At 41.8% G+C, this 25,686-nt stretch overlaps 1 protein-coding gene and 1 long non-coding RNA gene across 5 annotated transcripts in view; one reads left to right on the top strand and one right to left on the bottom strand.

The window, feature by feature from the left end:
• Positions 1 to 25,686, bottom strand: part of NFIA (nuclear factor I A) — a 340,770-nt gene that overhangs the window by 111,982 nt on the left and 203,102 nt on the right. For all 4 annotated transcript variants that reach the window (XM_032494423.1, XM_032494424.1, XM_032494425.1 and 1 more), the window contains one exon: positions 3,182 to 3,256. In XM_032494423.1, the coding sequence (XP_032350314.1) occupies positions 3,182 to 3,256 (75 nt within the window). The remainder of the gene's footprint in view (positions 1 to 3,181; positions 3,257 to 25,686) is intronic.
• LOC116668042 lies at positions 513 to 25,380 on the top strand. The gene is made up of 3 exons (XR_004325098.1): positions 513 to 523; positions 634 to 636; positions 23,766 to 25,380. It is a non-coding gene; the product is annotated as an uncharacterized LOC116668042 (long non-coding RNA).

Below are 25,686 nucleotides of genomic sequence, written 5' to 3'. Positions count from 1 at the left end.
CAAATCCAGAAAAAAATTGTAATTATTTCATTGGCTTTGGATTACCTGAAAATCGTTTTACCCTTTCTTGAATGCATAACTTAATAATCAAAAAGTGTGTCAGCTCTAACAGGAAATGATAATTGAATGAAAGCACCGAACTTCAGATTGTTTAGTTCTATAACGCAGTTACAGGAGAGGTCATGACAAAAACGTCTGCAGTCAGCTAGCTGAGGGAAACAAAGTGAAAAGACCAAATTTCTTAACTTTGACCATCAATAACAGCAACCATGGGAGGACTGAACGAGAGAACACTTACAATGTGCCTAGCATAATGCCTGGTATACAGTGTATGCGTGATAAATGCCGGCCACTGTAATTTTTCATGTTAGTGTTGCATCGTGCTCCTACCAAGACTAACATCATGCATTGAATCAACTTAGGTGCCTTATTTCTATGTCAAGGCTGCAGAATGCACCCCAGCTCCACTTATCAGGGAGAAGTGTCCACCGTACCTCCAAAATGGATGCTTAGCTCTTCCAATGTGGGGAAGGAGGCAGCGTGGAAAGAAATGGTTAAGGACATTGACTCCATCACTTGGCCTGAGTGTTAAGTCTTTCAGAAAGATGGAGGGGGGAAGGGAGGAAACGTGAGCTGGTGGGGGCAGGGGGCGTCCTCCCCCCTACCCTGGCGGCCAAGGCAATCTTGGGACACAGACCCTGACAAACCTGGATTACAGATCTGCAGGAGGGAGGGGGCTCCGGACGGCAGTTTGGCCTGAAGCCACGGTTTAGCTGACACAGCCCAGTCCCACTCTTGCCAAACAGTTTCAGTCAGCACGAGGCCATGTGTGAGTGAGTCCTAGAGCGATTACAAAGCAGTGTGCAGAATCGGAAAGCATGCAAGAGCCGGAGGACGCTCATGATGCCGAACATCAGCAACACAGACCTCTAAACGGGGACAGGAAACAAACCAGGTCCCTCTGCGGATGCCATGTGTGGTCCGGCCATACCCCCCGGGCGATCTTGAAGGCAGGTTGAGAATTCCCTTGGCAACCAGGCTGTGGTGGACTGAATGGAAGTCTAGTCAAGCTTGGAACTGATAAGCCTTGGGATATAAGACCTTAAAGGGACACAGAGAGAGTGGAAGAAGGATGCGATTCCGGGGAGTGTGGGCCTTCACATACAAACCTCCAGGCCCCAGGACACTGACGGTAACGAAGACTAAACGTAAACATTACAGCAGCCAGGGTAGAATAAAAAGGTCTCGTGCATCAATCTTAAAAGTGTTTTCTTTTCACTCTGTTTAGACCCCAGTGAGGCTTCTATGAATGAATGTACATCCCAGTGACGCTCTGGGACAGTTATGCTCTTACACATACACTCTATATTACTATTATTATTACATTAAAATGTGGGATTACGATCCCTGTTTAAAAATCTTAACAAGTAAAAACTATACATACACACGCACTGTTAGCTGTCTATGGCAAATAACTGGCTCATCGGCTGTTCCCCGGGCGGCATGTACCCTCCAAGTTCAAAAGGCAAGCTAGTCTCTAGCTCATCGGTTGGCGCTTTAGGCACACTTCATACCGCGGCAGTAACTGCTCCATTCCAGGTCGTAACTTGCTGCTTGTATCGCCTCATTCTTTAGGGTTCCGACGCCTCTACAGTAGAGCACCCCAGCATCCACCTAGGGTCCCTGATTCTGGAATTCTAACACCCAGAGCCACCTTCCTGCTGTCTTCTCTGTCTAGGCTCAGGCTGTGGATTTCTTTGAGTTCCCTTGTGCCGGTCCAAGAGTACAGATTCCAGCATTACACAGACTTACTTAGCTTAACCATTTCCCCCCTGTTTGACTTTGGATAAATGACTTAGCTAGCGCTTCAATTTAACTCATTTGTGAAAATGAGAATGATTTCTTGCCTAGCATGTTTACTGCAGGGATTAATTTTATGTAACATGCATGAAAATCTAGTACAGTGCCTGTCAGAGTCTCTCCCCTTCTCCTCCCAGATCCCCTGCCTTCACTTGTATCCCACCTTCTGGATTCTTAAGAAATAAGAACAGACAGAACCTCAGCCTGTGAGATCAGCATGGCTTGGCTTGCTTGATCTGACATCTTGTCATGAAATTGACTTGCTTACTCACTCAGTCAATCTTGCAAGAGTGTATTGCAGTGAACGGAGGGTATGAACTTGAAATAAAAGATATTTATTTTTACTCCACTTCATTTCACAAAGGATTTGATGCAGCTTGAAACCAATTCAAACAATGCAAATTTTATGTAGAGGTGGTATTTTTGAAATAGGAGGAGGATAAAAAATAAAATTTTAATATTTGGTGTCTTTTTCCCTTGATATTGAGACCTAGAACAGCACAAACATTGTAGATATGTTTGTTTTTTTTTTTTTAATGTTAGCCAGAAGCTTTTATTTGAATCCATTAAGCACCATAGGCACAATGTCTAAGGTCTATGATCTTTTCAAGGGGCTGCAAAGTTGTTTGAACCATGATGAAAATTATTATTATTTTTTGAAGTGTAGTTGATGTATGATATTATGTTAGTTTCAGGTGTACTACAGGTATGCTTCTAAATAAAGACAAAGATTTTTTGTGGGAAGGTAACAGTGTGTGTGTGCGTGTGTGTGTCTACGTGGGGGAGGGAGAGCGGAGGGGGGAATCCTATACCTTCTCCTTGGACTGTCTCAATTATGTCATAGCAAAAATACAATCGATGACCCTTTGACAATGGCACAGGGTGGTGACAGGTACTCTCAGTTCACTGTTGTTGGTGATCATTGACAAGCTGGTAATGCTCAAGTTGCCTGGTGTCCCTTGTGCTGAGGGCATTAGCATTCTTTAAAGGTCAAAACCAAATTCGTGTAAAATGCAGAATTTCCCCAGTAATCCAGGAAGCCTCAGGATTTTTTTTAAAAAAACCAGGTTCACACTATAAACGAGGGAACATGTGAGACACTCAGGATTTCAGTTCTTTCCCTACGTCTCACATTAAAATGATATTTAATTTTTCCTGATTTAAATTCTTGGCTGTCAAACAGTCTACGTGGCAAAATTCTTCCAATGCGAGTCTGTAAAGGAGATTGTGAAAGCTATTTATGTCTCTAGGAGGCCTAGGCAAAAGGTAAGCAACAAACCCAAGGCAAATCTGTACCAAATGAAAGCAAAATTATACTTACTCTGTGACACTCTGACTAGCTCAGTCACACTAAAAACACCTGATGTGACAAAACTGTCCTGGAAGCCCAAATGTCCTGGGAAAACAAAAAACAAAAGAAACAAAGTGTCATAAATAGAAGACATCTGACAACAGGATTCTAAACATTAGTTTCATTGTGATTAAAAATGTGAAATCTAATTTCATATTCCGCTCTAGCTAGAGCTGACGTGGGAGGGTACAGTCATTCAGTTATGTACATGGTTTTTTGGTTTGAATCTTTGAATCTGGAGGTTATGGAAAGCAATGATACAACAACTGGGTGATTTTTGAAATGCTTTAAAAAAAGTTCAACAGGAAATCTGAAACAAAAGACGATTTAAAATAAATGGTTACCTTGGCTGACCTCTGAGACCTTCACAACAGGCCTACCTACCAATCAGCCAGGATGGCTAAATTCCATAACAGTTTTTAAACATTATTCTCTAAAGAAACATCTGATCAGGATTAGCTGTCCATTCATTCAAATCAAAGAAGATTTAAAGATGTTCCCTTCATTTCTAGAGATACCATAGGGTGAATCTTTAAAAAGCCAGACTACAAAAGATAAGCCCCAACCCTTGAAGCAAAAAAACAAATTCTTCTGAGCACAAATAAAAATTTATATTTGCTTCAAGACAGGAGTTTTTTTGTGGATGGGTCAGTTGAAACTTTTTTTTTTTTTGAGAAAAGATAATAAATCAATGGTTCAAAATAACTTATTCTTTGAATTCTGTATCTGCTTTATTTTTGCTGGATATAATTAATTTCCTTGAGGATATCTGATACTGATATCTATTATCAACCACCTATTAATTCTTACGGTATATTCAGGAACATATTTATAAATGGCAAGGAATACATAATTTCTGGAATGTCATTTCCCTCTCTGCCTCCAAGGTTTTCTGATTCTGAGTCTCACAGGTTGAATCTGGTTGAGAGATGTATCTGTAGGGCTAATGTTATCACCTGCTTTAAAATTAGGGTCAAAGGTTGTAGTGAGTTGGTGACCGAAGGGATTTTTTTTTTTTTAAATAACTGTTCTTTGAAATAAGAAACATACTTGTAAGAAATGCAATGTATGAAAATGGACTAATTTGAATATATAACAAACAATCCATAAATAAGATTTATGCTATTGATAAAAGCTAGATCTTCCCCACTACTAAGGGGAAGCAAGTTTACCTATGACATAGTTTATGTACCAATATATCTGTTAAGCATCATGCACATAAACACATGCAAAAAAATCACCATGTTTTGGAGAATTACAAATGGACCTACAAATTATTCTTTCTCTTTTGGTTACATTGGACTTTTGCATAAGAAAGATTTTTTTGGCTGAAAATTAAAAGACAATTTTCAGTTAATTTTTTATATCAAACACACAATCTATGATATTTTAGATAAAGCGACTCTAATTTTTAGAATATGTGATAATCTTAACTTGCTTATTTGAAATAAAGTGGCACTATGTGCGGTAAGGGGTTGTTGTATGCCTGAAACTAACAATGTTTATGTCAATTATACCTCAATTAAAAAAAGGAAAAATGAAGAATCGTGTATATGCACCACAATTTTTTTTTTAAAAAGGCAAAATTCATTTGAAGAAGTGCCCAAGAAATTTCACCTCTTAAAACAACCCACACCCAGGTATTTAGTTGAGTTTTACATGGTAAGCGCCTGAGGTGTTGCCTCCTTGGTTCAAAGAATTGAGAAGTAAAAATAAATAAATAAACAGAGATTCTCTAATGAAGTCTTGGCAAAACAGCGCATATTATCTCTCTTCACTGTGACATTAACATCACATTTATCCCACAGACCATAACAAAGGAAATCCAACCACAATATATGGTAAGTTTGACTTAAAACCCAGTCAACAATAGCAAGGAACTTCAGAGTTGAGTGGGAAGATCTGGGCTGATCTGCAGCCCTGGCTCAGCTCTGTCTGCGTCACTCGCTTGCGGGCTGCTACTTGTTTCAGTTCCAACGTTTAAAATTCCTTATTTTAAGGGCGACTTAACATGAATTTCTGAACAGAGTGAACGTGAACACACGTACTTTAATCTTGCCACCAGAAAAAGCAGCCGATCTGTTTTGAAAACTTAGTTTTAGTTCGGTGCAGGGACTTGGGAGGGGGAAACCCCTGCGTTCATCCATCCAAACCATCACTCTCTTCCGACTGTCCTTTTTCTCTTTTGTCCACCTCTGACATGTTGGTGTTCTCCAGCGTTTGTGCTCACCTCTCCCTATATACATACCTCCTGAGTCATTTTCTTTATTTCCATGATATTGGATACCAGGCTTGATTGTGATATTTGTGAAAATTAGAATAATCTTGCTTTGTTCACCTTGTACTTAATACCTGGGACAAAGCAGTCAGTAGGTGCCTATTTGTTGCATGAGTGGATGAATGAATCTATGGCCAATGACTCTCAAATCTTTATCTTTTGCCAAGCTCTCTCTCCTGGATTCCAAACCCATAAATCAAAATGTTTATTAGATATTTCTATCCAGATAGCCTGTGGGTATCCTCAGACCCAACATGTCCAAAGTTGAGTTCTTTCTCTTCTTGAGAACTGTTGTTACTCTTTTGAATCCCTTGCTTCAATGAACCATCCACCATTCATCTCGTTTTCTAGGTTTTGGTGTCATCCCCGACTCTCACCTCCTACAAGCACCCACATCCAACTAACCGCCACTGATTCCATTTCTTACTGTTTCTTTGCTCCATGTGTATCTTCATCTCCCCCTTATGACTGTGGCTCTGGCTTTTCCCAATTCTCACTGGTACGATGGGACAACCTCCCACATTCTCTGTCATCAGTGTAGTCCACTCTCCGGTCTATAGCCAGAGCTGTCTCCCTAACAGGCAAACGTGATGATTCACTCATTTATTCCACGAGTACTTCTTGAGCACATCCTGTGTACCAGGCACTGGGCCAGGAGTTTGAGATATAGTCCCTACCTTCTAGGATTAGACACAGCTGAAAGTATAAAAGAAATAAATTATTTTAAAATTATAAATGATATAAATAATGTAAAGGAAACAAATAGGAAAAGCCTTAGAAAGGGGTGTCAGGGAAGGTCTCTCTTAAGAGCTGACATCTGAAAGATACTAAGGAGACAGCCAGAAAAAGAAGAGGGAAGAGCTCTTCAGGCAGAGGTACTGGCATGTGCAAAGGCCCTGAGGTAGAAAATAATGAGGTGTTGGGAAATCTGAGATAAACCCAATGTGTTCAGAGCTCACTGCCCTGTCAAAAACCTTGCAAGAGCCCCACAGAGAGTTTAGGGTACAGTGCAAATGTCTCCACTTGGCATACGACCACCCTACAGCCTCTGTTTTCCTCTCCAGGCTCATTCCTGATCTCTGGTCTCTCACTTCCACCCCCACCTCTTGGCCTAAGGGAACACATGGTCCTTCCTCCCTGGCTCCAGCTCACCTTTCCCCTGACACTGCTCCCTCTTCTGAACTGCCTTGTCCTTCATATTCTTTGCTTGGCCAACTCCTACCTGGCCTTTAGATCTCAGCTTTGTTGTCATCTCTATCAGAAACCTTCCCTGGTTACCCCCACAGCTGGTGAACACTCTTTTTCCATTTTCTCAATATTGACCTGGCAACCTGAGCTATGACCTGGGACTCAGCACACTGAAGTGTAAGTTCACCTTTTTTCTCATACTAGACTGTGAGCCCCCTGAGGGGAGAGAGCGCATCTTCCGTGTCTCCAGCCCCCCAGGTCCTAGCACAGTGCTGGTGTGCAGGAGGGACTCCAGAGGTGCCCCTGAGTGAGCACAACCCACACTCGGCTCAGTGTGTTGACTTTCCTTTTTTATAAAAACGTTGACAGAACTTCTTATTCCTGTCTCTTTTCCTCTCTCACCTCTTGCAATACAGCTTGAACTAAAATCAAACCAATGTGCATCTGAAAACTACTAAAATGAATTATCCAAATAGTCCCTCTAAAATAAACAGGGCAAAGACCAGATGGACAAACTATTTGGACAAAGCTTCCAACAGGGAAGGTGCCATTAGGTTTTCTGCTGAGAAATGTCTAGGGTTATCCTGTTGTGATTATGGATCATATTTTGGGAGACCAAATAAAGACAGAGTTAAAGGTAGCATTATTTAATGGCCATAAGGGGCCAAAAAAAAAAAAAAAAAAAGTCTAGTCCTACCCTTAAACAAGGATCTTGTGTCATCCTGAAAGTCATTGCAAAAATAAAAAGTGGATTCTCCTTCCCTTTCCAGCAACCTGCCTCCTAAAGCTTATTTTAATGGAATATGCGTAATTTGTGTAATGAAATGCATGAAATGTATCGAAACCAGAAAAATAAAAATAAAGAGTTAAGTGATTTCACAAATCCTGAAGCAACTATCCCTTCACAGCGTCATGAGATTATCGGATCGCCTTGACTACTTCATGTTTAGAACATGTTTCTAAGGAAAGGTCTGTGTAAACACTCCACGTAACTTCAAATGACTATGAAACTGGTTTTGTTCCTTCACCAATTATTTGGAAACCCACTGATGAACTCTAGAAGAAGAAAGCAACGAGAAATAAAACCTAAGAAACGATGGAAAAAATGACACAGCTAACGTAATTACTAAGCAAACCTGAGCAGATTGATATTTAGACTTCATTAACAACCCAAATCATACAAAGACTTTCAGGGAAATAACACTAATCTGGGTGTTCTACTTTATTGCAAGATGAGAGAAAAAGTGGAAAAGACAATTAAAAAAGCAAATTTAAGTATGTTATTCCGAATTCAAGATGTTGGCATTAAAAGATCTTCAGATGGAAAACTGATTAAACACTCCTGTAAGATCCCAAGATTTACACTTTGAATAGGGCCTCTCAGAAATGAGTGCAAAACATACACTTTTGCTAAGTAAGTCTTGGGTGAAAAGCCAGATCGTGTGACAGCCTGACCCCCTCTCCAATTCTGAACGACTACTCAGGAGCAGTTGTACAGGAGATTGAAGTAAGGAGCAGATCCTTTTTCATTTAAGATCAAATGACCAAAACAATTCACTCACTGAAGTCCCATTCCATGAATTCCCAAATAGAGTCCAGATTTCAGTTTACCGGAGTCAGTCATTCTCAGAGTGGGGACAAACTAGGCTTTTTAGCAGAGGCAGAAATATGAAAAGCTAAATTCCTTTGTGGGTGGTTAGAAAAAGCAGCTCTCTTTACCTCGATGATACCAGCAGTTATTATGGAAATGCCATTATATGGGAAGCACATGTCATCTCGTGAAGGGAGCGAACATCTACCTACCTCTTAACAGGCGAGAAAGGAAAAAAGTTCGATTTGCAGACACAGGTAGCCCTGTGGAACCTAACAGAAGAAGTCGCTGGGACAGGCCACCTGGAAGACTGGCCTTTAAGGAAAGTTTGAATGCCCATGAAACAGAGTTCATGTATCTGAGGAAGAAAGTTTATACATAGGGTGGTATTTTGTTTGTCCTGTTGGAACAGCAAAGGGCTCTCAGCTCTAAATTATCAAACCTCATCTGGCTAATGGATGTAGGCAAACTGCGATACACAGGTCACTTCACCAAAAAGGACACAAGGTCTGCCCTCCGTATCGGGGATGCAGAGCTGGTGGGTACTGGGGGCCAAAAGTACCATTTCATACAAGGGACTTGAGCCTCCGTGGAGTCTGGTACCCACGGGGTTCCTGGACCAGTGTCCACGGATACAGAGGGACGACCATGTCTCTAGTCTATTCTTCCTTGGTAGATCCAGTTCCATCACTAGTAAGAGACAGGCCAGTGGCTGGGTCTTTTCGTGAGCGTGAGTCTGGGCTACTCAAAGGGAAAAGAGCTCCCCATCGTCACACCATCTCTCTTGCACGCGTACTTGGGGCTGCCTCACTCAGTGCAGGCCCTGGGCTGCATCCTGAGGACACTGCTGTCACAGAACTCACGTTCTCATGTTCCTAAAGGAAAGCTTACTCATCACCTCACCGCTCCTCCCTGGAGTTTCCTTTCTCCCTCAGTGACCTGCCCTCTCGGCAGGAGCATGGAGGGGAGGGTGGTGGCTCCACCCCCCACCCCCTCCAGCACACACTTTCCAGCTGTGCTCAGTCAATACTGTCGAGTTCAGGAGAATTTCTCCTCAACTTGCCTTATGTCACACCTCGTTCTACTTGACTCGACAGTGACTCGTTTCCCGCTCCTCCTTCCGCACTCCTACAACAAACCCTGCAAGAGCAGGCTGTGTCCCCTGGCCTTACACTCTGCCCACAGGGCCTGGCACAATCCCTGGCGTGGGAGTGTAATCGGTATTTATTCAGTGACTCAGATGAGTGACTCCAGATACCCCTACGTGGTGGCCCCCTAAAGTGCAAGGTAAGTCATTAGTAGCTTGCCTCAAGTCGTATGTTACTTCTATACTTTCATTTTGGAATATCTTAGAAAACAGGTTTTTTTTTTTTTTTTTTTAAGTGGGTTCAGGGTATATTTCTACTGATTCATTAAGCCCAAATTCTAATATTCCGGCCTGCAGACAAAGACAGTGCCCATGGAATGGCAGAGCAGTGAGACAGAGAAACCTGGGACCCTGAATGACACTGTGGAGCAGAACCACCCCAGCAATTTAGCCAGCTCATCTGGAACAGTTACAAAAAGGAAAAGGGATTTTAATGTACTTTAACCATCTTACTTTTCGGTCTTTGTTATAGGAGCCTAGCAGTTACCCTAACCAACGTCAGTACTGCAAATTAGCAGCCCATGGACAATTCTAGTTTGCAAACACATTTTGCCTGGCTAGCAGAGTACTAATTTTTCTTTTTCTTTCTTTTTTTTTTTTTTTTTGGCATATGAAGTTTTTAAAACTGAGTATGAGCTTACAAATGTACTACCCTCCCAATATTCTTAATTGTATTTCATTTATTCACATGTTCTGTAAGGCCCCTGTAGGCACAGAAACGTGTGATGCCTGCGAGGTATCTTCTCTGCACTTTAATCTGCTAGCACAGTAGGAAGAGAATGCATGGATGGCTGGTGTCTTTCGTCTGATAATAAAGCCGTCAGCATTTCATGGTTTCTTTGAGAATTAAGCTTAGACTTCTTGGCTAGGTACTTAATGCCCTTCAAAATCTGGTCTACTGCTCAGCGTTTCGGGTAGTAGTCCCAACAACACCCAAACATACACTCTCTGCAGCCAAGATGTACGACCTGCTATTCTCCAAACACTGATATGTTCCATCCTCTGTATCTGGGCTCGTACCAGTGCTTCCCAAATCAGTGTTTTGTAGACTAGTCCTCGAAAATGCCCCACCACAAACAATTTAAAAACAAAGATAACAGATACAAATAAGATAAAGATTTACATAGTAAATAAAATAAGTTCAGAAGGAGCTATCACACCCACCCTTGAAGAATGACAAAGAACATTTACACATTAAAGCCTCTGACAGTTCCTGCAATAAACAAATTTCCTTACTATCATTTAACTCATGATTTCACAAATAATTTGACAAGGACACCGTTTGCTTTGGCAGCTGTTGTACGCTATTCTGCTTCTTTTTCTCTCTCTCCCTTTTTGGTTTATGTACCAGTGTCCTGGAGAGAAGGTAGAATCTGAAGTCTTTGAGCTAATTAACACTTCTAAGGTCAAGACTCAAGGATACTCAACATCTTTAATTGCAATCACTTTAAAATATTTACATTAGGAAAAGGGATCAAGCCGGTAACAGGTACTGTGAAATTATGCTGCCTATCTGAAAAAATTTATCCATAGAACAACCTAGGTAGTATTAATTTTCATCAAAACTATAGGTTTCATTTATCCAGTATTTACTATGTGTTTGGCACTCTGCTAAGCTCTTTAGACATATTAGCTCTAATTCTTCCTGCAACTATGTAGTTGGCAATATTCTGATTTTACAGAAAAGGAAGCTTAAGTTCAAAGAGGTTAAGTGACTTGCCTAAGGTCACACAGCTAGTGGCAGAATTAGGATTAGAACACAGGCTTGTTTAGTTCTCTGTATGTAATAAATTTTATGGCATTTTATTCCCATATATATATAATTAATACATATTACAATATAAATTATATATAACACCAGAGACTTGATTATCCAATCTAACTCAAAGGCCTTATCACAACTTTTTACCAATGCCTGCAGCCAGTAAGGGAAGAGTAGTATTTCATTAAAGTAAATTTGATGCCTTGACTTCACATAAAGAGGGTTTATGAGTTTGAGTTACAAGTGATTAAGCACTTAATTGAAGAACTATGTTGGATATCAGAACATCTAAATACAAAGTGAAAAAAGGTTTGCACTTATTTGTATGTTTAGAGATATCAGACGCATGACATTACAGAATGAACTGGAAATGAAGGGATCTTAAAAATCATATAGTAATGGTGTAACCATCATTTTGTCATCAAGACTTTTAGACTAATAAGATTATGAGGTTTGATTTTTTAAAAATAATTCATTTAATATGCTTGCCTTCCCATAACTTCACCTCACTTATCCTCTGAAACAGGCAGAATAAATCTAGTTTTGCTACCTTTTGAATATTTGAAGACAGTCCCTCAGCCCCTAATTTTCTCTCCTCCAGGCTAAATATTCTTCCCTTCAGTTTTGTTATGTCAGCAAATTAATTTCCCTGTTGCCCCAGAACATTTAGAATCATACATTTATTAGACCTATAATGAGCAGAAGTAGGTATTTTGCAAGTGGACCCAACTACAAACTAGTTTTGTACAGGAACAGAGAAACACTTGCTTTAAAAGATTTTCTTTCTTTAAAGAAAATTTTGCTTCATTTTAGAAAAAGTAAGTTCCAGTATAGTTAGCATAATAAGATCCATATTTCATAAGTATTTTTAAAATTAACGGTGTTATTTCTTAATGCATCATAAACTTAAAAGTAGTTTTTAATTAACCTGGTTTTGAACTAAAAAGGATTTTTAAGCAATCTTATTGTTTTTATGTTCTGTATCAAAGGTTTCTCTAAATTGGGACAGCAACAACTATTAATCTGCAAATGGATCAAACTATTTGTGATAGCTTCAGTTTCTGCTTATGAACTCTTCCATATACTGGAGAAAAAATAAGGAAATGTATTCTCTGAATACATCAGAAACTGATTACCTTAAATGAAACAGACATGAAACTGGCTCACCCGAGGGCTACCCTAGTTTGTGGATGTAAAACAGCAAAAAAAAAAAACCTTAATGCCCATCATCCTGTTCTTCCTTTTTAGGTTTAATTCACATGGCTGTGAAACCATTTACAGAGAGCCTTGCTTGTTAAACCACCTGCAGACACATGCAATGACAAGGAAAGAAGATGAGCAGGGGCCATGTGCTAATTTTAAGACACTCAACACTGACTGGTTCACCCAAGCATGGAAAGAAAATCATTGATGAACTGAAGCAGTATATTTCTTTAAAAAATCCTTACAATGACTTTTCCAACGCTACAAAAAGAAAAAAAAATTACAAATAGGTACATGTAGTTTTCCAAATATATAATAAAATTAGTTAATGTTGAGAACCACAAAATACAAAGAGCTTCCATCTTTTTTAACGTCATTTGCTTTGTGCAATTCTTACTCACCCAGCAATTACTTAGTTCCTGATGCCGTAATTCACAGCGTTTATTAAATTATAGGATCTATATTATCCATGTCTGCAGATCCTACGGCATGCCACAAATCGTGTAGGCCACTAGACTTTGAAGTTTGCTGGCTTAGCACAAACACAAAGTATTTTAGAAGCACCAGAAAATTCTTTGTGAAATATAACAGAATGAATTAGACTGTTCAGGCCATGTCGTGTAAGCACAATGGGGGAACACTTTTAAGACTTTAAAGTCATGTAATACAATTCTAGGCTGGATTTTTCTTGTTAAAAAAAGGAGAATGGGAGTGATTGGAAGAGAAAAGGGCCAATATTTGACAATAGAAATCAGCATAACCTTTTAACTGCAGCAGCCATGGGTGACTGCCCTTTGACCTTGAAAGATTATGTGGGATTTCAATGACAACAGCTGGAAGTGAGCATGTGTGAATAGAGAACACAGATCTGAGGCCTGGTACAAAAGACTGCACAATCTCTGCCCAGATCAGAGTGCTGATTAGAAATTGTTTCCTGGTCCTGGCTTAATAGAGTGTGATAATGAAAGTTTTTTTTTTTAATTCTTCCACCAAGAAATCATTGGTAGATTTCTTCCACACCCACTCTCCCCCTTCAGCCCCTCACATCTTCTGGGTTTTCACTTGTTAACAGGCCCATCTTAAGGATACAATTAAAAGCAAAACTTTGTTTCATAAGCTACTTTTCACAGACAAAATTTCTTTAAGTTCTTGAGTTCCTCTCCTGAGTTTTAAAATAACCTCTATTGTGACATTTCACACTGGCTATCATTCTTTTTTGTTTAAGGATCTGTCACACATACACACACACACACCCCCCAAATGAGAGTTCTGTCCCACATCTTTTTATTCCACCATTTGTACACTGATTAGCACATGGTGGGTCCTCACTGTATGTAAGACAAATGAACACAAAAAGGAAATATTTATTCTTATCCATGTATTCTTTTTATTCTTGAGAGGTAAAGGTAGATTCCTACACACACATTTAATAAATAACACCTTTTCCTCCAACCAATTTCCCATTTAAATTAGCAATTTTTCTTACGTCTTTAGATGTGTTTACCCAACAAGAATTTATGAAAAGGATGAGTAATTACTTCCTTTCAAAGATAAGGTAATTGAACCTAGTAGATAAAGAGATTTGTGGTGAATGTGATCATTTCCATCCACAAGACCCTAAATGAATGACATTCATTGAGCTGAAAGGCACATGAACAGATGCAGACGCAGTCTCCAGCTCCCATGGAGGATCCCCATACTTGCTGACATTGCTCTGAAACCACCAGAGTGATGCCCCACGATTACTGAAAGGACATTGGGTTATGACTCATTTATGTTGTTTTGGTTTTACCGTAGACTCTGTCTTACCTTCCAGTGCTCTGGATTTTGCTAATGACTCTAGTTTCTATATCAAATTAGCAACTTTTCAGCTTCAGTAGAAGGCGGCCTTTCCTTTATGCAAATAATACCGTGAGTTGGGCAAAAACCAACCTGGCTGTGCGGTATGAGACAAGCAGAGGCTGGTGAGACTGACTTCCCAAGCAGACACGGGTCGTCTGCCCACGTCCTTCTATAGCAACTCTAGATGTTATTCCAAACAAGCCAGGGGACAGATTGTTTTTCGAACAGACCAAATCCATTTGCCGTTTCAAAATTCTATAAACAGAGTATTAAGGAATTCAATTCCCACAGCAACTATATGGGCGTTGGCTTCAGTTTTACGGGAGTCCCTGCCAAGCTCACATAGTTGTACAACTATCGGTTTAGAGTGTCCTTTCAGCTCAGAGCAGGAGGGATCCCTGCTTGTGATCTCAGCTCACTTTAAGGACTGGGTCTTGCTGGTGACAGGTATACATGATAAATGTTCCAGAAGCCTGACCTAATTTCCCCTGAAGTGAGTGTTTTGCTGAGAACATTCCCTCAAAGTGTCAGCTTGCAACCAAGGATTCAAACCTGCCAGTGTCCATTCTTCTTAACGAGTTATTACCATTGCTTATGAAAGTTCGCTTAAAAGGAAGCTAATTCTGCCTTACTTTTCAAGCTTCTCCAGACTTACTTTTGCATTTAAGTTAGTTATATGCCTAATTTAAAATAAGTAATTATCAAACATGTTCAGTTTCCTAGTTTTTGCTTGGATGTGATCAGAGAAACAAAATATTCTAGGCTAAATATAAATCAGGGTGAACCTGTAATGTATTTGTCTTTTCTCTTGTAAAGGGACCACTATGGCAATGTGTTCATTCATCTTGTCCTTCAAAAATTATATTTTCAAGGCATCATTTACATATCATGTGGCAGGAGGGACAGTATTACAGAAATTAGAATCTTGAATGTCCTAAGCCTCAGTCTGCTCAGCTGTAAAATGGCATGAATGCTTATAAGTTTGTTGCTAGGAATAATGAGATAATGCACTTAAGGTGCTGAGCAAAGAACATAGAATGTATTAAAAAAAAAAAAGACTATACTGCGTATCTTAGATCTTGAATCAGATAGAATATTTTTAAAAGGAAAAACAGAAATAATTATGTTCTTTTGATGTGGAAGAGTAAATAATGTAAATATCCATGTAAAAGTTGTGCATGTAAATAAAATGATGATATAATTTCATTTGAATGAATTTTTGAATAAAAATAAAATTACTTTCCAAAGCAAGTAACACAAAACATCATTAAAATTGAATCCTCTGGTATTTCTTAGGTTTTTCTAAAGTGACATAAAACAGTAGTTGGTCTCCCAATTGTTTTAAGTAAATTGAGTGTAAATTTTAGGAATCTGATTCCCATTTTTATATATAAATATATTTATTCATATTATTTTTAAAAATATATTTATAATTCCTAAAATTATTTTAAATATAGATCTATTCTTTAAAGGCACATTAACCATCTCCACAGGCCAAGCACTATCCTAGATATGGGGCTACAAATTTTGATTTCATATTTTTGGGGTAACAACTATAGATACTCAACCAATACGTGAACCCTAGGTCATTTTTTTTTTTTTTTTTTTTGGCAGATCAAATTTTACCCAATTTTTCAATAAACAATATACAGGAGTATTTAGAGAAAGAGAAAATAAAAATGGTATGCTTTTTTTCGGCCAGTTACATTTTATCCTTTTAAAGAATTTGGTTTGCTGAAAATTCTTATTGGTAGCTAAAGGCAAGCCGCATGTTCTAGAAAACAGGTACTTAGAAATCTAATTGTGTTTTTCAGTATTTCTCAAATGAAAACTATTCAAACTCTTTAAAATATTAAAATACTTTGGCTCGTATTAAAACGCATTCAAAATAAGCAATGTTAACATCAAATGTAGACATATCTTAAGAAATAAACTACCCACAGTCCAGGGTGTCCACACTTCAGGTCATTACTTCAGTATAGATGGAGAGCCATCAGAAAGCACCATTAAAGGAAGGGTCTTGATTCCTTGCAGCTTTAAATCAATGCTAAAAGAATTTGCCCTCTTAGGCAGAAGAATGACGGACATGTTACCCTTTACTGACTTTGATCACCGAAGCCCTTTATGATGCAGGCTATTTCCTTGATTTTAGGGGGCAGAACCTTAGTATGACTCAGAGAGTTGCCTGGGTACATCTCAGGCTTGGCTGTAGCTAAGTAGAGCACTGAGTTCTGCTTGGAATTTCTGCAGTTTCTCCGCAAGTTTATCAGCACTTCGAGGGGGATTCCTTCCAAGGTCCAGAATTATCCTGTACGCTACAGGGCACTTAGCATCCCTGGCCGCCACCACTGAATGCCAGCAACATCCACTCCTTACGACAACCAAAAATGCCCTGAAACATTTTGAACTCCCCTCAAGGTTGGGGGGGGAGTCATTTGGTCCCTTGGTGAAAAATACTCTGGTGTATAAACACTGTCTCACAAATCTCATTAGGTATTTGATACTGCGTAATTCTGCTCACTAGTGAACTAGCTGACTGTCTCCATAATTAGCTGCATACTCTTACAAGCCAGGGACTTGATGCTTATAATTCTTTTGAAATTTCCTGTCCTCCTCAGTCTTGCCCTCTGCCCCCCATTCTTGCTCAAGTATCTACTTCAGATATCATAATTAGAATTTGATTTTTAAAAATTAATTATATTGGAAATAGTATATTTTGTTTTGTTTAGGGGCGGAGGTCTCTCATATATATGGTCCACAAATGTAAAACATACATTTTGGTCTTTCTGGAAGAGTCTTCATTTCAAATAGTGGCTCATTGGTCTGTATGTGTATGTGAACATGTTGGCTGAACCTCTCTGATCTCCTCCTGCTGCTAAGAAAATACGTTCACTGTTAATAAACTCCCAGGAATCCCACAAACAGTATTTTGTTTGTTCACGACAGCATCATTGCACCTCAAGTCTGCAGACTCTATAGAAATGTGAAACGACATGCAAAGCTTGAAACTAAACATTTAACCTGTTCTCTGCTCTCAGAGGAAGGCTGCAGGTGAAATCAAGAGACATGGGTCCAAAATGACCCAAGTCCCCATTGCTAACACCAAACCAACCACACTCCAAAAATAAACAGGAAACAAAACTAAGCAACAACAGGCTACATGCTGTCAACCAACCAGGAATGCCAACGAGTGTCCTTGTCTCACTGTTTGTTCTGAAGGAGGCCAGCTCCTCTGGCTCTATGTTGTTTTTTTTTCTCTCTAATCATTCTGATACTTTATCAAATACCTGTCATTTTTCCAAAAGTAAGAGCCAAGGGCAGCTACCCGGTGCCAGGTGACAATAGAAATCCCGCTCTGTGATCACCAAGGGGCACTCCGTTGGCCCCATTCCTATCCCTAACACTAGGAGAGATGTGCAATCTCCCCAGGTTGTAGGGCAGTCGCCGGCCAGGTGGGAGCCCTGAGCACCTGCATGCCTACATGTAAATACGTGGATGTGCGTTTAATTCAGTTTACTCCCTCAAAAACTCACACAGAGAAAAGCACTTTTTTTTTTTCAGATATAAACTGTCAGGGGCACCAAGTAAAATATTTTTCACTAACGTGGGCGTTTCGGGTCTTCAGAGTCACCATTAGCAAATGCCACGAGGGACACGATCTGTGGCTAATTCGAACATGGAGCCCTTCTGGACACAGCTGGTGAAGCCGACAGCATTCTGCTCTCTTACATCGTCTGACAAAATCAGTAAGTCAGTGGCCAATTTCTGAGGTTCCTACTACCATCAGAAAGGTTAGGGAGAATCTAAACACAGTTTTGCTTTATTTTTTAAGGTGCTTTCATTACAAACGTAAAGTCTTCTCTACAGTCTGATTGGTTCATTCAACAAACCTGTTGATGCCAACCGATGAGCTAAGTATAAATGATGAACTTGGAACAAATAGTTAACATATCCCTCAGTCTCACGAAAACACTTTTCAGAGAAGAACTAGGAAGAAGGCTTGATTCACTCCTGCAAGACCCAGTTCAAATGTCAGCACCTTTTGATTTCATTTCTGTATCCTTAGAGCATCACAGGCCTGTACATTGTAGGCTCAATAAATACTGACAACTGTCTGAGAGAAGACGAGAGTGTAGGTGATTCATCTCATGGGGATCACCAAGGGTACCCCAATGGCTAGGGAGCCAAGTGTGTGTATTCGAAGCAGGGGAAACAGCAAGTATTACAGCTAGATCAAAGCCTGAAAGGATGATAGGGCCAAAATTTGGAGACTCTCAATATATTTGGACACTATCCTGGAAGTAATGGTCAGTTTCAAATCATCATTTAGTGCATTATTGTTCGAGGAATGTTGTCTATAGCTTATTATTTCTTTTTATAAGTGAGACATGGTTCTCACTGAGTTACTAGCTTTGTGACCTTGAATAAGCTAATTAAACTTTCATTAATTTTATCCAGACAACATTTGTTGAATACCTGTTTGCTCCAGGCACTCTGGTAGGCACTGGGGTGCACAGCTTTGACCTTCAGGTCCTTTCTGTCTGGTCAGTGAGGGGGGTGGGCAGGCCTATAGGGAGGGTTACAAGACAATGTGCTATGGGCCCTGCTAGTAGGAGCAGACTCTGAGAGCACAGGGGAGGGAGACTAGTCTGGGGGTGGTGGTGGTAAAGAAAGCTTCCTGGAAGGGCAGTGATGGCCTGTACAGCCCCCAGGCGCCCACAGGGTTAGCGCCATGAAGGGGAGGAGGTGACTCGGCGTCTTTGTGGGTTCAAGGATAACAATGGCGTGGTGACAGCTAATGCTCACTCTGTGACAGCTCTTCTTCTCAGCTTTTCATGTGTTATTTTCTTGTAATCTCTAAAGCGCCATGAGGGGGGGGTACTCTTATGTTCTCATCTTATGGTTGAGGCAACTGAGGCAGAGAGCGTCAGCTGAACTAAAGGTCACACAGACCATCATGGACAGAGCAGAGATTTCAGGTCGAGCAATCTAACTGAAGAAGCCATGCTCTCAACCACACACTGGCCCTAACTGCATGCATAAGAGTGTCTCCTCCAGAGGCCCCAGCACTGAGAAAGGGCTCAGCAGATGACGGTGAGACTATGAGAACCACCACTGTCATCAGTATGCATACAAACCCCGGATCTGTAGATCTCACTGCAGATCCGCTGGATGGACCCAGTGGATTCTACCCAAACTGAAACTCCAGCTTTACCGTCATAGGGAAGTGTCCCTCACCAAACAACCCTGTGGGAAGGTTATTTCTTCCATATCAGTACCACTAAAACCACGATCTCTCAAAACAATTTGTACGCTTTGACACAACTTCCCTCCTACCTCTTCCCCAAATGTATGCTTTTGATCCACTCTTGACTACAACTTAATTCACTGTATTTTTGTTCATATGTGTAAGCTTAAAGCTATACCAACTTAATAGTGGAAGCTATGACTTAACTGTCACTTGGGGGACAGAATTATTTAAAAAGTTACAAGTTTTCTCCCCCCTCTACCAATTGAGACATTGAATAAGTCTTAAAGAAATTCCAATTTGAACTTTTTTCAAGTCAAAATGTTGGGAAGGGAGTCAGCAGTGAATTACAGAATGCCACTAAGAACCACAGTTCTAGAACTCATGTTCTAAATTGGCTTTGCCAATCAAGGTAGGTAATAAAGAATCCTAATAAAGAACAACCTTGGAGCAATGCTCATAGCTGTGTTTTCACCTGAGAGCCCATTAAGGGGTGTGGACACTGCATTTACAAAGGTCTGATGTCGAGAAAAGATGAGAGAGATTATACACTTCTTGCTTGGCTGTAGTTCCCCTCCATGAACTCGGTTTCCCAACACTCGAAGTGCAGGCCAACTGTGTAGCCACAGTTGTGCTGTAACTGTGTACCCACAAGTCTGCGCAGCCAGGCTTATCATTATCTTGTATTTCTTGGGTTGCCAGTGATACAAAGAATGCACGTGCTCCCACACAGAACAGGTTAACACACGGCTCTCCACACCTTGATGGCAGCCAACCTCTAGACAGAAGTGGGCACCCTCTATTCCCCACTGGGCGAGAGGACCCATCTGAGAGGCAGGCAGCCCAGGACAGAGCCGAGGCAGACACGCACGCACATCCCAGCCCTGCTCTGCTCAGGCGAGCTAGGCAACCACCATGAGCCTCAGCTTCTCATTCTCTTGCTGGTGTAACGATTAAGTGAAATAACGCATAGACCCCAGCTTAGTACCCGTAGACCTGGGAGACCAACGCAGTGGCCGCCAGTTCCTAACATTAAGCTGATGCTATGTCTAGGCACCTAGTCCTTCACAGGCGATTCCAGAAGGATGAGTCTGAACAGTCTGGCAGGCCCTTCCTTCATAGGGACACTACTGGCATTTTAGGAAAGTTAGTTCTTCATTAGGCGGGACTGTCCAGAGCATTACATGATATTTAGCATCCCTAACTCTCCCCTTTATTACTCCCCATACCCCCAGGGCAGGAAGATGCTTCCCCCTCGGGCACTGTGGCAAGGGGGAAAGCCTCTGCTTATCCCCAGTATCCCCAAAGCACTCGCGCCACCTGCTCCGTTTGAGCTTGGTTAAAGCACTGATGAGTATTACGCCTGCAGGAAGACGATCCAAGACAAGGGGAACGCGGCAGCTTTCGCTGGAAGGAGGCTGCGCCCCTCCACCTCCAGGGCTCTTTCCCCTCTGCGGCACCACGGTCTCATCCCGCCACGACAGACTCGATCGAGCCTGGGACCACCTCTGTATATACTACCAGGGACTGTGCCCACCAGCCCAGCCCGCTGAAGAGATTTTCAAACCACAAGGAAGCACAGAATGGATTAACCTTTCATCTGAGACACATCCTGACTGAGCAACTCCAACTGGGTGTTACTTGGTAAGACGTCTCAGGCACCGGAAAATTCTAGGCGTTCTTCTGTGTCCAAAGCAAATGAGTTTAAAAACAGATTTTATTAAAAAGTAAAAAGGAAGCAACTGCTTCTGTCCATGCAATCATTCCAAAAAAAAAAAAAAAAAAAAAAAACAGAAAAGAAGGAAACATTCACCTAAATTCCTAGGTCTTGGAGGTTTTCTTCCGCTCCCTGAACTGCAAAGGGCCCGTCCCCACGTCTTCAGATACGTACATAAACTTCCACATGCATTTCCCCTTCTTTCTCTCTCATGGTTGAAAGGAAGATTTTAAAACAAACAAACAGACAAACAAACACCCAGGAAGACAGGAGAGAGAACACACCCAGACACATGAAAAGATTTAAATAAGGAAGAATCCTGTGAAGACTCAGGGGCCAGGGAGCTTTTTCAGCGCATGCAGGGGGGGTAGCGACATCTCACCCCAAATGGAAGATCACAGGTGCTGATCCGGAAAAAGGAGCTCAAGACTCTGAGGCTCATGGGAGTGAGTCCAGGGGACACAAATCAGCCGTCTCTTCACATTCCAGCCTGACGAAGCCCCTCTACACAGCTGACGCATAATGAACAGTGTACAGGGTACCGGAGCTCAGACGAAAGCAGTGAAGGCCTTTACAAGGAAACTCAGGGGAACGAGGAGGAAGATGGGGAAAACTCTGTAGAGTATCTATTCACAAAGAGATAATGGACACTTGGTCCCTCTTCTAGTGACCACACAGACGGGAAATGGTCTGAGAGCTGTGCCCTGCAGCATCGATTACCCAGGAGTGGGATGGGCTTCCTATGGCCCCTGTAGAAATGTTGGTCTGAGGAGCTTCACCTCAACACTGATTCTCAATCGTTCCCAATAATTCGTGTGGGTCCTACTTGGAATACGGCACACAGTGTCCCATCAGGGCTCCTGAGTCAAGACAATCCCAGCAATAACAATAGCAGGAACACCAACAAAGGTCGTTCATTTACTGCATACTTACTAGGTTCTTGACATCAAGCAGAAAACAGTTTGAGGGGGGAGGGTAGAACTCAGGGGTAGAATGTGTGCTTAGCACACGTGAGGCCCTGGGCTCAATCCCCAGTACCTCCATTAAAAATAAATAAACAAATAAACATAATTACCCCCCCAAACACACACACACACACACACAAACTAAACAAAAGCAATAAATTTTTAAAAAATAAATGGAATATTTTTAAAAAATTTGAGAGTCAGATGTTGACTTTTCCTTCGTGAAAAAACTAAGAAAGTTTAGGTGATTTGCTTGAGGTCACGTGGTAAGTAAAGGACAAAGCAAGGACATAAACCTAAATGATTCCAAGCCCACTCTTCCCGCAGAGACACCTCGTGCAGGATGTCACAGCTTGCCTCTATGCAGAACCACAACTTACCACCCCCCACAGCTCACTAACGTAAGCCAGTTCCACGTTACATACAGCCTTTAAAGCATGACCTCGAATTATAACACCTGGGACAGGAGCTGCATCTCATTCGTTTTAAAAATGAATCTTTGTTCTTTCCCATAGGGTACCACTCGATGAGACCTCAAGTAATTTTTATTGTTAGTGATGATGATGATGTGCTACGGATTTATTTCCCATTCACTGAATCCTTTGACTCGAGCACTAAAATGGCAAAGTGTATGAGAAACTGCATTCATTGTTTTGTTAAAGATTGTCACTACCACCTGCTTCCTACCATTACCAGAAAGAAAATGTGACTTCCTTCGTCTCTGTTCCCCTCTGCAACATTCACACAGAGATAACCGCGCTGCTACTGCATTTTTCCAGCTTAAACATTCAAAGCCAGTAAACCCCGAGTACCACCAGGTTATTCTGCCAGACTTGTCCTTCACCCGGTTCAGCTGCAGGAGGGGATAATGATCTGTCATAAAGGTAAATTCATTACCACGAGATAATATCGTCGTACTCCTACTGCCCATTTCCACAGCCAGGCGCATTCTCTCTGCGATGCTGTATCTCAGCTCCCCAGGGAGCAGTTTATGCTGACATAATAATAAGAAGAACAACAACAACAACTTACACTCACAGGGAAGACAAGACTGCCTATATTTTCTAACTCTTGACAAAGAATAGCTCCCAGGTCCACTTCAGATGCATCAGTTATCACCACACAAGGCTCAAGAAAATCTGGAGTCTTTAAAAGATGCCTGCAAATGGATTTGCTAGAGGTTCCTAAAAATTTAACTGTCGCAAATGGGTGACTCAGTTGCCAACCTCACCATGTTGGAGAGACACCCCCAGTGGTGTCCCTCTGAGGCAACTTCATAAAAACACAAAAAGGAAACACGATCCTACGTGGGTCCTGGAGATGATTCTTTATAGATTACTGGCTCATTCACTTTGATCACTCAGCATTCTTATCCAGGTGACTGATTTTCATTATGGTTTAAAAAGAAAATCACATTTTCTGGTATTGGATTGTGGTCTGGTGACTATAGCCTAAATCCTTCCATATTCATGCCACCCCATCGGAAGTTTGTTTTTTTTTTCCTAAAGACACTGCTTTAGTCTAAAATGGGTGATCTGCTCTTCACTAATCAACCCAGTGCTTTCTGGACTCCTTCCACATTCACTGTACTGCGTTCGATGTGGTGGATGAAGGCAAGATGAATTGGAGAAGGTTCGCCCAGAGAAAGACCCACTGGGGAAGGGTGGTTCCTCAACTCTGACACAGGGTGACTCTTTTTTTTTTAATTGAAGTATAGTCAGTTTACGATGTTGTGTTAGTTTCTGGTGTACAGCATAGTGATTCAATTATACACATATATATTCTTTTTTCTCTTTTTCATTCTAGGCTGTTACAAGGTATCGAATGTAGTTCCCTGTGCTATATACAGTAGGACCTTGTTGTTTCTCTATTTTATATACAGTAATTAGTATATGCAAATCCTCATCTCCCAACACAGTGACTTTTCTGCATCCTAAGAGTCCTGCGCTGGTTGGTGAGCAGGCAGGCGGGGCTTGGCTGTGTGCACCCTGATGTGACAGAACAGACAACACTTGCTGACGCTATGAAACGACTCCTCTAGGGCTCCCCGGGCAAAATGCGAGCAGGACACATGTGTGAGCGTGGGTGGTGCGGGCGCAGAATCTCCATAAACTCGGTGATTCGAGGCCAACGTCCTTTGGTGGGTAACCTGGTAATAATGGTAAGTGGTCAAGAAGTGGTGGGTGTAAGAGAAACAGCGGCCGAGGGAACAGAGACACTCAACACTCAGGCCTGCAGTTTCTTCTAGCCAAGAACAATTCCAGGGCTTGGATGAGAGGTGGAATGGCCCAAAGGCAGGCAGGCAGAGCCACAGAAGTGAGAGAAGCAAAGAGGCTGACTCAGGAGTCCCTGAAAACACTCAGAGACAATTTCTTGCTAACAGGAAGGCAGTCCTCGGGAGCCGACTCCGGGTTTGAACTCCAGCCACACCCCTTCCAACCCGAGCCTCAGCATCTTCCTCTGCGAAATGGAATGAATCCTGCCCATCTGAGGATTAAACGAGAGGGCAGGCCCCCCTCCGAAGAGATGACGGCTGTCCTTTACGTCTCCATCCTGTTGGAGGAGCAGGTCTCACTGGGTTTGGCCCCAGGATGTGCAGAGGAAGGCATCCTGGTCCTCCAGTGCTCACACAGGGACTTGTAACAAGTGTCTGGGTTCTCAGATTATCTGCCTAAAAGGTCCGCATGGATGTCAGATCTCACGAGTCTCCACATCACAGGCACCACAGCTAAGCAGAGTCTCTGACGTCTAACTTGTGACCCCTTGATACTTCTCTTGTTGTTTTCTGCTGCCCCTCGGAAGTGCAGCAGCTTCTGCAGGGCCAGCCCCTGTGAGTAACGGCGGCTCGCTAAGGAACACCCGGACTGTTGGGCCACTGAAGTGAGCTGCCACAGAGTTCCCCGTGGTCCTGCTAGCCATTCCCAAGAACTTCTGGTTCTTCCCACGTTACCACTCGTTCTCATACCCTCCCTCCCCTTTTCACATTGCCTCTGCTCTATCTCAGTCTCTCTCCTTCTGGTTCTCCATCCTACCTCCACTTTCCGCCTGCTTTCTCCCCACCCCGCTCCTTCAAAGGCGTTACTGCTCCGCACTGTCCCATGCCCACCCTGCATTTCAACATCCGCAGCATCTCCGCTGTTTCCCCTTTGCCCTGACTTCCTTTACCCTGTACTATTTCTGTGTGTGGTGGGGATCTGGGTAAGGGACCAAGAAGTGTCAGGCTTGAAAGGCCAAGAAATCCACTTAAATTTCATAGTGATAATAATGACTGCTATGGTGAACATTTGATAAGGACCCCCCCGACCCCCTGCTGTGAGACAAGTGCCACCATTAGTCCCATTTTCAGATGAGATGAAGAGACCTGGGCACCGATGCAGTTACTCATCGGAGACTGGTGACTCCAAGTCCAGCTTTCTTTCCCCACACTGCTTCCTTCCCGTTGCACATCAGGAAGGAAGCAATGGCAGTGCCTTGTTTCAGTTCTCTCTTCTTTCTTTATTATTCCTCATAGGATCTGAGTGTCTCAGGGAATGG

This window comes from Camelus ferus, chromosome 13 (genome assembly GCF_009834535.1).
Source record: "Camelus ferus isolate YT-003-E chromosome 13, BCGSAC_Cfer_1.0, whole genome shotgun sequence".
NCBI classification, from domain to species: domain Eukaryota; kingdom Metazoa; phylum Chordata; class Mammalia; order Artiodactyla; family Camelidae; genus Camelus; species Camelus ferus.
The sequence above is the reverse complement of the archived record's forward strand: the minus strand, read 5'-3'. Positions and strand labels throughout refer to the sequence as shown.